General features: G+C 51.8%; 1 protein-coding gene across 5 annotated transcripts in view; it reads right to left on the reverse strand.

Annotated features, from left to right (window-relative positions):
• Positions 1 to 12,109, reverse strand: part of LOC106862171 (H(+)/Cl(-) exchange transporter 5) — a 28,254-nt gene that overhangs the window by 13,801 nt on the left and 2,344 nt on the right. The window contains exons 1-3 of one of the 5 annotated variants that reach the window (XM_088173336.1): positions 8,144 to 8,198; positions 5,476 to 5,613; positions 148 to 299 (exon numbers count right to left, since the gene is read on the reverse strand). In XM_088173336.1, coding sequence (XP_088029462.1) covers positions 148 to 299; positions 5,476 to 5,613; positions 8,144 to 8,183 — 330 coding nt within the window. In that variant the 5' untranslated portion in view covers positions 8,184 to 8,198. Of the gene's footprint in view, positions 1 to 147; positions 303 to 3,101; positions 3,275 to 5,475; positions 5,614 to 8,143; positions 8,199 to 12,109 lie in introns of those variants that run through there. The other 4 variants (XM_014891020.2, XM_088173337.1, XM_088173338.1 and 1 more) reach the window with 4 other exon arrangements.

Consider the following 12,109-nt stretch of genomic DNA (forward strand, 5'->3'; position numbering starts at 1 on the left):
GTGGGAAGGGACCTTAAAGATCACCCAGAGCCACCCCTACCATGGCAGGGACACCTTCCCTATCCCAGCTTGCTCCAACCTGGCCTGGAGCACCTGCAGAGGAGGAAGATGAGGAGGAAGAGGAGGAGGAAGAGGAGGAGTTTTTACCTCCCTGTGCCTGTCTCGGTCCCTGGACTTCTCTCGCACCCAGTCTATGGTGTTGAAATCCTCGTAGGTGCCCACGCCTGGCAGAGGCTCCTCCAGGAAATCCAGCATGGTGCTCGTGCCATTCATCCCTCCTCCATTATATGAGGAAAAACCTGCTGAGGGGAAAAGGGGGAAACTGAGCATTTCTTAAGTTTTTCACCTCTTTTTACAAAAAAACCCCAAAATTTAGGAGGAAAAGCACAGATTTCAGTGGAATTAAAGAGTTACTGAGGTGTTCCCTGAGCTGAACACCACAGGCACTTGTGATCTATGCCAGGTACAGCCTCCCCAGCTCCAGCAGATCACCTGGAGATGGGGTTGTTCCTGGAAATGACTCTCCAGAGCAAAGTAAATAATCTAGGTGATGCTTTTTCCCTAAATCCAGGACTCACCACCAGGATATTTTGCCATTAAAAGGAAGGACATGGAGAGGAGAAAAGGAATATTTAGGACTTCCACCAGAGCTGAAGGGTATCCCAGGTGGATCTGGCAAGGATGAGAGCAGGATGGGCAGGAAGGCAAATAGGGAAAGCCAAGCATCCAATGGGGCCTGGAAAGCACAAAGTGCCAAAATGGGGGCTTGGGAAAACACCAAACTGGGACCTGCAGCCTCCCTCAGGTGAGAACTCAGCCAAATAAAAAAAAAATCATAATTAAATAATCTGTTGAGTTAACTAAACCTTACACCATTGTAAAAAAAAAAAAAAAACACTTAAAAATAAGCATGTATATATTAATTGTCATCACAGTATTTGTACCTTATTTACTTCAGTGTATCCATCAAAAAGTTAACAAAACTGTCAAAACAGTATTCACAGTCAAACAAACTGGGCCTCCTGTTTAACCTGCTCCAGCCCACGGAAAACAATGCTTAGCTTGGGTGGGCAGTCCCAAAATTCTGGTTCTGGAAGACACTGAGTGTTTGCAGTCATTCAAACAGAAAAACAGAAGAGCAAAAACCAAAATCCAGTCAAAACTGGGAGATGGGGGGAAGAGGAGGATTAAAACTCCCAGGCAGAAGGATCATGGGTGATATTTGAGAATATTTAGCTTGCAGATAGCACAGGGGCAAAGGTGTCTCCAGATAGGAAAAATAAGGAATTCAAAGAGCTGCCCTCTGCCCCATCATCTGGAGCAGGAAGGGAAAAGAGCTGTGAAGTCTTCCCAAATCCATCTCCCAGACTGCAGGAAAACAAGATGAGTCATGTACAGAACTGACAACCACCACAGAATAACCCACTTAAAACAGCTCCTCGCTTCACTTGGGACAAAATAAAAAAAAAAAAAGGTGGAGTTCTGCAGAGCCCTGCCAATGCTGAGTGCACAGGCTGTGAGCCCCAGCTGCACTGGGAGGAAAATGGGGCACATTTTCTGTGAGGAATCCCTGGTTTTAACAGCATTTCTGACACCTGAAGCCTGGAAATTCAACACTGGTATCAAAAGCTTCCAGAGATTCCCCCACTGAAATGTCCCACAGCAAATCCTAATGCTGCTCCCTGAATGGGATGGATCAGAACCTCCTTGAATAAACCATCCTGACAACAACAGGAGCAAGGGGACAACACGGACCAAGTGCCTGGAACTCCTCTGCCACCTGCCTGCTGCTGCTCCAAGGACAGGAGAGCAGCCTGGCACCATCCTGGGCACCTGAACAAGTCCCAGCTGCAGCCCAGAGCAGGAGCTGCCTTTGTCCCCTCAGGAATGGTCACTTGTGTCAGGAGCACCCAACCATCCCTGTGCCTGTGCTGCACACAGCAGCCTCTCTCTGGCTTTTCCTTTTCTGGGGCTTTTTTTTTTTGCCTATCTACCAAAATCTTTCCTAAAGATAAAAGATACAGCTGTGCTAAAGAAAAGTATTCATGGAGGAGAGTTAACCAAGCTAACAGAACACCCTGAGAAGCATTTTGTGCAGGAAGATGAGATCAGGCACATTCCATGCTCACTCTCCTGGAATAACTGCCCAGACCAGCGACTTCGAGCTGTCCTGGGAACTCTCCCAGCTCAAAGCTTGTCCTGGAGCACCAGAACCAGACCCTGGGGCACAAATGAGCTGCAAGTCCTGGTACCCCCAGCAGGATTCCTGAGGCTGTGCCCCTGTGATCCCATCCCAATATCCCATTATCCCAATATCCCATCCCGTCCCAGGCAGATGGGATGGGCTGATCCCACTCCAAACTCCTGCTCTCCAGGATCCCCACTCAGCCCAGCCTCCCCTCCCACAGCACCAGGATTTCTGTTCCCAAAGGACAATCCCGAGGTCTCCAGCCACACACCATCGTTCATCTGACAGATGATAATGAGAAAACATCTTTATATTTTTTTTCAGGGGTAATCCAGAACAATGAAATGGCTGCCAACCCATAAATATTTATAAAGATCACATTTCCTGCCTCAGCTTGCTGCAAATCAAGGATCCCAGGATTCCCAGAGAGGAATAAAGGAGGAAGATAAAGGAGCCCTGCCAAAACACATCCAAGACGATGGCACAGATCTCCCTGTTTGTAACAGCCAGATCTCCAAACCAGAGACAGAGAGTGAGAAGTGACCCTGCTGCAGCTCATTCCAAACCGAGATTTCTCTGTTCTGATCACTGCCCAAAGGGGTTAATTACTGCTCCACTTCACACCCTGCTGGGCTGCACTCGGTGAAGTTGCAGGCACAGAGGCACCGTTTGCTTTGGGGACTGTCCTGTCCTGTCCTGCCAGCAGCAAGGGGACAGCCAGGGCACCTGAGAGCTCTGCCGCTGCTCCCCTGCCCCAGCAAACCCCACAAATGCAGGGGGGGCACAGGGAACAAACAACAATTACACAACAAAACCCCACAGCACAGCCAGCCTGGCCCACCACCCCCATCCTCACACGGCGACACGGGGACACACGGGCACACTCCCCTTGGCTCACACCCCCTTTCCTCACCCTGGCTCAGGCACTCCCCATCCCACAGGAGCAGCTCCAGGGCTCTGTCCGTGCCATGGCCGGCCACAGGGGGACACTCCCAGGGGACATTCCCGGGCTCACAGCGGCACTTTGTGCATCCTCCTCCTCCTCCTCCTCCTCCTCCTGACTGATCCCGCAGCAGCTCCGGGCCCTCCCCGCTCCTGGCGTCACTGGCACCGTCACCAGAGCCAGCCCCGGGGGGGGGACACTGCCACCATGGGGGGGACACTGCCACCAGGGCCAGCCCCTAAACCCACCATGGGGACACCTCTGGGCTCTCTCCAGCAGCTCCAGGTCCCTCCCGTGCTGGGTCAGCTCTGCAGGTGAGGTCTCACCTGAGCAGGGCAGAATCCCCCCCCTGCCCTGCTGCCCACGCTGGGGGCTCAGCCCAGGGCACAGGGGGCTTCCAGCACCATGGCCAGGGCAAGCTGAGCTTCTGAGCCAGCAGCAGCCCCAAGCCCTTCCCCTCAGAGCTGCTCTCCTGCCATTCTCCCCCCGCCCAGGCTGGATTTGTTCCTGCCATTACCCCAACCCAGCCCCAAAGTGTTCCCAGAACACGGAGGGACACCCAGACACGGGCACTCTGCTCAGCACTCCCACCTGGCACCCAGCCTGGCCCCCTCCCTGCCCTGCAGCCCATTCCCAAAGCTCTGCCCCAGTCACAGGAATTTATCACCGGTGTCCTGCCATCAGTGATGTACTGACAGACAATCCCCTTTCTTCTCCCACCCAGCCGAATTCTCCTTGCTCAATAACTCCCAGCAATGCTCTTTGCTCACTGTCTTTCCAGCAGGCAGGCACTGGATTTTCCTTTTGTCCTCTGGGCACAGTCACACTTCAAAAGGCTCTCCCAACGTGAGCCTTTATCTCGCCTTTATTCGGTGCACACACAGCTCCAAGGGGCTGCTGATTAAGTTCCTCGGGCTCCAATTTGCTGGTGATAACTTGTCATTCAAGCATTGTCTGGGAGGCTGAAACTCTGCACACTCCCCACGTTGACTTTGGTCTCACTGATAAAAGCTCCCGGGTTCTGTCTGAGGTCAAGGAGGGAGGCAGTGAAGAAAGCAGGGGAGATGAGCCAGCTCAAGGCTCCCACTTCCATTTCAAGTTAATTTTTAATTGAATATAGAGAAGAGCTCGCTGCTAAATCTTGTTTGTGCTTATAAGCACCAGGAATCATTCAGGGTAAACTGGGCACTCAGGCCTCTGATCATGGACTCACAGATGGGTTGGGGTTAAAAGGGACTCAAAGCTCATCCCAATTCCAGCCCTGCCATGGCAGGGACACCTTCCACTGTCCCAGGCTGCTCCAACCTGGGACACTGCCAGGGATCCAGGGGCAGCCACAGCTGCTCTGGGTACCCGTGCCAGGGCCTGCCCATCCTCACAGGGAACAATTTCTTCTTAAATCTAACCTCAACCTTCCCTCTCTCAGTTCAACCCCATCCCTGCCTCAATCCTCACCTTTAGAGCTCAAAGAGAAAAAACCTTTTCAAAGCCACAGAGAAAAGGAGACCTTCCAGCACTGAAACACATCTGAGTCTTCCTCTGAAAGGAGGAGAGAACCTGGGCCAGCACCTCCCAGCTGGGGCCCCACAGCTTCAGGTTTCACACCTGGCACCCCAACATCTGCCAGCCAACATCTGCAGCCAGCAGGGGAAGTCCACAGGGAGAACTGAAACTGGCATTTGGGCAAGGAGCTCTTCCCCCTTTACCATTTCCTCTTTTACTGCAGTGTCACCTCCCCTGAGTGCCCTGGCAAGAGAGAGCCTCAAACAGGGGAAGCTCTCCCTGGAGTTCAGCAGATCCATGTGCCTTCATCCCTTCTCCATGAATTGCATTGCTCACACTCGAGGAGGAGGAGGAGGAGCAGACCCTCTGGCCATACAAGGCATGGCAGGGGAAGCAGCAAATCCTCAGTGCTGCCACACACACACAGATCCTCTCCAGGATGGAAAACCTCCAAAATTACCAACAAGCAAGAAGGGCAGGGAGGGGACAGTCTGTGCCCACATCACAGCCCTCAGGAATTGCAATTCCATGGACTCACCCCCCTCCCTGCTGCCACTGCCAGCTCCTCTCCACAGCAGCTACTTGGGAAAACTCCAGGGAGGATTTTCCTGGAGCCAGGGGAAAATGCTCCATGTCACAGCCCAGGAGCCACACAGACAGGCATGGAATCCTGCAAACTTCACCCAGGAAACACCAGACCCACCCTGAGCAGAGGCCAGCAGCACCCACACAGCAATACTCCCATGAAATCCCACCCAAAGCCCAATCCATGAATCCATTTCCCTTCCCATGAAATCCCACCCTAAGGACAGACAGACAGGGGACAGCTCGTGGGTGTTACCTCCCATCTCCCTGTCCAGTGGGGGGTCATCATCTGCCACGGAGAAGTCCAGGGATGCTCCAGCTATTTCCAGCATATCCTCATCACTGGTGCCACTCTGGAAGCTGCCCCGATGATCCATGGCCAGAGCCTCCAGACCTGCCAGCAAAGGGAAACTTTTCAGAGCACAAGCAGGAAAATCCATTTTCCAACCCAATGAGACCCTGGAGAAGCAGAGGCTGCATTGCTCATCCCATGGGAAAAGTGGATGCTGTGATGTCACCCAAATTTCAGGCTGGAATTCCAGGACAAGAGCCACTCTGATGGATTTATTTAAGAAATAACCCCCACACGTGCTCCCAACAGGTTTGCAGTGATTTTTTTTTTTTTATCCCACCTATTGCATTTTTTCTTCTTTTTCTTCTTGCCAGGCTTTGGATTGAATGTGCAGGAGATGGAATTTCTTGTTGGGACTCTGATGTTTATTAATTCTTATCTATGTTACAGTGAGTTCTACAGCACTTGCAGCTAACAAACTAAAAATGGAGCTGGATCTCTCTCCACAAGGCCTTTTAAGGGTAAATTGTCCAATTAAGAACTAACACCTAAATTAATTTTACTTTTAACCCAATAACCAATTACCTATGACCTGCAATGTGGAATTTTCTGTCCAATCACAAAAAACCAGCCAGACCCATGAAGAAGAAGGTGAAGAAGAAAGAAACCTCTGCCCTAAAATCTCCATCTTGCTTTCTATATATTGCTGCATCCTAAGACCTTAAATTGTAAATTTTTCACCCTGTGGTATTACACACTTCTATTCAAACTGCACACCCATGATCTCAGTTCTGTCACTCCATTTTGGGAGCCTTCTCCAAACTCCTCAGGTCAAATGCAGTGTTCTCCTGGGGGTCAGTGCCTGTCAGCACAGAAAGTTCCAAACTCCCAATTTCCAGGGCTCCAACACCCATCAGTCTCAAGGAGCTGCTCATGCCAGGACAGCAGAGGAACTACAAAAGCAGAAGCTCTGAAAACAAAATAATAAACTAAACTGGGGGGAAAAGTCAGATAGGAGCCTTGAAAACAGCTCCTGCCACATGAAGTGGGAATCTTTGCATCTCCATGAGAAGACAGAACCACGGGATCATTCCAGACCATCGAGCCCAAACTGTGCCAAATCCCCACCCTGTCCCCATCCCAGAGCACCGAGTGCCACCTCCAGGGATGGGGACTCCAAACCTCCCTGGACAGCCCCTTCCCAAACCAATTAAAAATAAAAAAAAAAAAAAACAAAAAACCCCAAAACGCTTAAATCTATTTCCTAAAAAAACCCAGTTCAAAAATTTCCTCCCAAATTTACCCTGAACCAAAACAAATACACAATGGTAGCAAGATTTCCTGTGAAGAAATTCCTGCTGGTGCCCAATGTGACCCCGAGGCTGCCCTGGTCCCACACTGCTCCTGATCCAGGTTGCCCACCTGGACTCACTGCTGGCCATGTGCACTTTGTTCTTGCAAAGCCTGATTTTCTTCCAGAGAATTCAGAGAGAAACCAAGTGCACAGCTCAGAGCTGTTCCAGGAAGGGAAAAGGCCAGCCAGCACTTCCCAGCAGGCTGAATGGCCCAGTGTGCAGAAAACACTTCCTATTGCACAGAACCAGCACTGCACAGGCTGCTCTGCTCAGCCTTCCCCCGAGCAGCACCACGCTCCTGAACATTTAGGCTGTGTTTTCTCACTAAACTGCTGCAGAAGAGCCTGGAAAAAGAGGGAGCTGAGGAAGGCACAAGAAGCTGCACACCCTGAGAGCTGAGGGCAGGAGAAACCAGGAATTCAAAGTTGGTCTTTGCCAGCTAATAATGAAAATAATTCCATGGCAGTGAAGTGCTGTGATGCTCCTCCAGTGAACACAACTCAGCCAGCTCCCAGCCTGGGGCAGGGGTTCAGCCTGCAGAGAATTTAGGGAACTGTGCTCCTGGGTCTGGGGCTCGTTTGCAGCACACCATGGCTTTACAGGGATTTTCCAATGAGACTCAGTGTGTGTACATATGTGGGAAACGGGGTGAAAATATCCCTGCGTTTGTAGAATCCCAGAATGGTTGGGGTGGGAGGGATCTTCCTGTTCTAACCCCTGCCATGGGCAGGGACACCTTCTGCTGTCCCAGGGAGCTCCAAGCCCCAGTGTCCAACCTGGCCCTGGACATTTCCAGGGATCCAGGGGCATCTCCACCCTCACAGGGAAGGATTTTTCCCCAGTTTTCCATCTAAACCTCTGTGCTTTGCACAGAAAGCCACAGTCCCTGCTGGAGGAGCAAAAACCAGAGGAAGGCACCTCCTGCTCCCCTCAATCCCTGCCTGAGCTGGTTCTCACTTACAGCTTTAAAACCCAAAACCACGGCAGCAAACACCACAAAAAAAACACCAAAACTACAGCACCCTGCAGCCCCAGCAGAGCCAGGGAACACTCGGCAGCACGAGGAGAATTCCAAGCTCACTTTTGGCAGCTCCAGACACAGGTTTAAGACACGTTTTCTTACCAAAACACTCCCTCTACAGGTGAGTGATGCTTTCCCAGGCACAAGGAATAAAATAAAATAAAAACAGACCGTTCTCATGCTTATCTGGTTATTCATTTACCCCAATTCTCCATCGGACAACAGCTTCCACAACCCCTGGAGCACTGGTACCTACCCCAGGGCTGCTGCTGTCCCCAAAGCCAGTGTGACACCATCGTCCTGCAGCTGCTCCCATCCATGCACACACCTCCTCTGCCTCTGCTCCGTGCTGCTGCTCCCCAGGGCAGCCAGGGAAAGGGAAGCAGCAAAGCAGAAGCCAGCAGGGTCCCCAGGCTGCCTGGAAGTGACTCAGTGACAGAGCTGGCAGCAGGAAGCCGGAGGGAGCCCTGCTGCCATCCTGCCGGGATGCTCAGCCCCGGCTGCCATTCCCAACCCAAACATTCCAAGGTTTTCTCCTTGTTCCAGGCCCCGGTGGCACCCAGCAGGTGGGCTCCCTCTCTGTCCCAGTGCCACCGTGGCAGCAGGGGATGGCACTGGGACTCTGAGACTCCACCAGGCTCGGGGTGGCCCTTCCAGCACACAGGCTCCAGGGTTTCCCAGTCAGAGCATGGAAAAAGCTCCCACAGCATTTTTATTTTTTTTTTTTCCTCCCTGTCAGAGGAGAGGCTCGACCCCAGCTCCACCACCATGACACCAGGAGAAGGCTGCCAGGAGCAGGCAGCAATCCCAAGCAGGCACCTCTGGAGCCATTCCAGCTGTGGAATGTCCTGTGGGACACGAGGAGCCAGCTTAGCCTGGCTGTTTCCTCTGGAAAACCAAAAACCTGCATCACAACACTGGGGGTCTTTAAAGATCAGCAAGTCTAAGCTGAGCTTTGACAGCTCAGGGCTCTCCCTCCTCCCCAGCCCCACGAGGCTCTCAGGCACAGCCCTGCCCACAAGTACCAGACCCACTAGGAAAAAAATACAGAATAAACCAATTGTAACTGAAAAAAAAAAAAAAAAAAAAAAAAAAAGAAAAAAAAATAGAAAGGAAAGGAAAGGAGAAAAAAATGTAGCATTTAGCTGTTGGATCAACACTCCTGGTGCCTGGCTGGGAGCCAGCAGAGCCAGGCTTCCATAATCCTGGAATGGACCTTAAAGCCCATCCCACACCTGCCATAGGCAGGGACACCTTCCACTATTCCAGGCGGCTCCAAGCTCCACCAACCTGGCCTTGGACACTTCCAGGGAGTCCACAACCCCTCTGGGCAGCATTATCACTCTACAGTGATGATATAAAAAATCCCCACATTTCCCACCCTGGGCAGAGGAAGGGACTCCACGAGGGTGAAACTCCACCTATGTGTGAACTGAGAGAGCTGGATTGGATTTTGTTCCATTCCAGCCCTCGAGACATGAACTGAGAAGCCTCGTGCACAATTGTGCTGCCAAATCAATACCCCAGGGAGGGGCCAGCCCTGTGTCCCCGTGCTGTGACAACAGAGCTGATGATTTGCTGCAGGCACTTCCAAGACAGAGTTATTTTCCCAAGCCATTCTCTCCTCCAATTCCCTGTGCTGTCTGAAGTGACCACAGCCAGCCCTGGCTTTGGTAGAGAGGAAATCATCAAATTTCCAAGGGCCGGGAGTGACAGGACAAGGGGGAATGGCTTCACCCTGGCAGAGGGCAGGGTTAGATGGGATATTGGGATATTGGGATATTGGGATATTGGGATGGAATTCCTCCCTGTGATGGTGCTGAGTGCCTGGCACAGGGCTCAGAGCAGCTGTGGCTGCCCCATCCCTGGAATATTCAAGGCCAGCTTGGACAGGGCTTGGAGCAGCCTGGGACAGTGGGAGGAGTCCCTGCCCATGGCAGGAGATGGCCAAGGTCTCCTCCAGCCCAAACCATTCCAGGATTCCATTCCACAGAGGACAGCGGTGCTCTCCCAGCAGTGCAGAGCTGATCCTGGAGGAGCTGTCCCTCCTGGGCCAGGGGCACAGAGCACAGGGCTGACCTCTCCAGGCAGCCTCTCCAGCACAGGCAGACACATCCTGGGAACGCTGCCTGTGTCCAGCATGAACAATAGGAGGCTTGAGAGCAAGTGGGAATTCTCCCAGCACAGGCTGAACACAAAGACCTGCATTGTTTTAGGGTTTGTTTGGGGCTCCTCTGTTCTCTGACGTGTACTCACAGGAGCCCTGGGAGCCTGGCTGTGCTCTGCCATCCCTCCAGCAAGGGAACAGGGCTGCCACACGTCCCCAGCACATGAACCCTGGCACTTCGGGTTTCCCCAAGTGCTCACGGGGTGCTGTGGGATTTGCTGCCATCCCGGGACGCACAGACACACAGAGCCCTCCTCCTTCCTTCAGCCACACCACTACCTCTTATTCCTCTTCTGGAATAACCCACCACTCCACAGAGCTTCTGCCCTCAGCCCAGACTCTGCAATACTCAACCAGAGGCAAACAGCAACACACCATCCCAAAACCACGCCAGCAGCAGGTACAGAGCGAGGTGAGAGCACAGATGTGCTCAGAACCAGCACCAGCCCTCCAAAACCCAAAATAAACATTGCTTAACACAAATCCAGCTGAGCTGGGAGCACTGGTGCATCACAGCTCAGAATTAGAACATGTCTTGGTTACTTACTCAGTTATCTGCCCCATCCGTTGGTTTCACTGCAAAACCTCTTTATTTTCCTCCTAAACTTTCTGTCATTACCATTTCAGCTCTCACTTAAAAAGCCACAATCTCAGCTCAGCCACCTCTTCCCAGGAGTTTCCTACAACTACTTCCAGCTTCCTTTCCTTTTCGCTTGATGTTTTGACTAAAAACAGCTCAACATGAAACTGCCCAAGACCAAACTCCCGGGTAGTTTGTGACCAGTTGAGGGGAGGTTACTGCTGGACTCTAAAGCTGCATTTTCCAGACTAAATCCAGTTATTTACAGCAGTTTCCACACTCAAACACAGTGACAGCTTCCCTGCCATTCCCAGCCTGTTTGGGAATCCAGGAAGTGTCACAGGATCACCCTGTGTTCCCAGCATACCTGTGTGGCTGCTAAGGGATGATGCCAGGTGCCAGCCAAGCCTGCACGGCAGCCACCCAGCCCCCAGGGCAGGAGTGTGACTGGCACATGACCCCGGGAAAGAGCCAGAACAAACTGGGCTGGTTCCATGTGGAGCACTGGGACGGGGTGCAGCCCCACAGTGTGACAACAGCCCCGGCACATCTGCCACAAAATCAACTGGAAAACGGCCTGGATGCAAAGGAGATGTTAACACCCAGAACCGTGGAATTCCAGAATGACTGGGGTGGGAAGTGACCTGAAAGTTCATCTCCCTGCCGTGGGCAGGGACACCTGACACAATCCCAGGGTGCTCCAAGCCCCAGTGTCCAGCCTGGCCTTGGACACTGCCTGGGATCCAGGGGCAGCCCCAGCTGCTCTGGGCAACAAAGAAGAGAATTCTCTACTTCCCAAATAAGTCAGGTGCTGGTTTGTGAGTTTGTTCTGTAGTATTTTGTAAGCTCATTTCCACTTTCCAGGTTATAAATGTCTCTGCTGGAGTCACACACTGTCTGTTCATCACCTTTGGATCACGAGCCTGACATTTATCCCATTCTTCCCATATCTGCTACATTTAGCTATTTTCCTGGAATTCCAAAGGAAAAAGGATCTGCTGTTACAGATCTAACAGAGAAAGCTGATCCCCAAAACTGTGCCAGACAAAAAAAAAAAAAAAAGCCAAATAACCACTGATAAAATACCACCTCACCTGAAACATCACTTCTTTTTTTCCCACTTCTCTTTCTCCCTTAATGGCCTTAAGGACTATCATGGCTACAAAAGCAAGACTTCAACAGAGCTTTCCAATTATATTTTCTAGTCCAGTTTAGTGTCATGCTTGCATCAAGTCCCAGCTGGAAATCTGTCCCTCCATGCTCTGTGATCACCCAGCTGATCTCTTCCAGCAGAACACCTCCTCCCTTTTGGTGTTGTTTTTAGCAGACACTTCTCAGCCCACCCCAAAATCCAAACAGCACCACACAGCACCAGGTCCAGACTCCTCTGATGGGAACTAAGCTCTGCCTCCTGCTCAGCAAGGCAGAAAACCTCACAATACTGAAATATGGGCCACAACAGGTTTAACAGGGGA

The sequence above is a fragment of the Sturnus vulgaris genome, chromosome 14 (assembly GCF_052056855.1).
Source record: "Sturnus vulgaris isolate bStuVul1 chromosome 14, bStuVul1.hap1, whole genome shotgun sequence".
Classification (NCBI taxonomy): Eukaryota; Metazoa; Chordata; class Aves; order Passeriformes; family Sturnidae; genus Sturnus; species Sturnus vulgaris.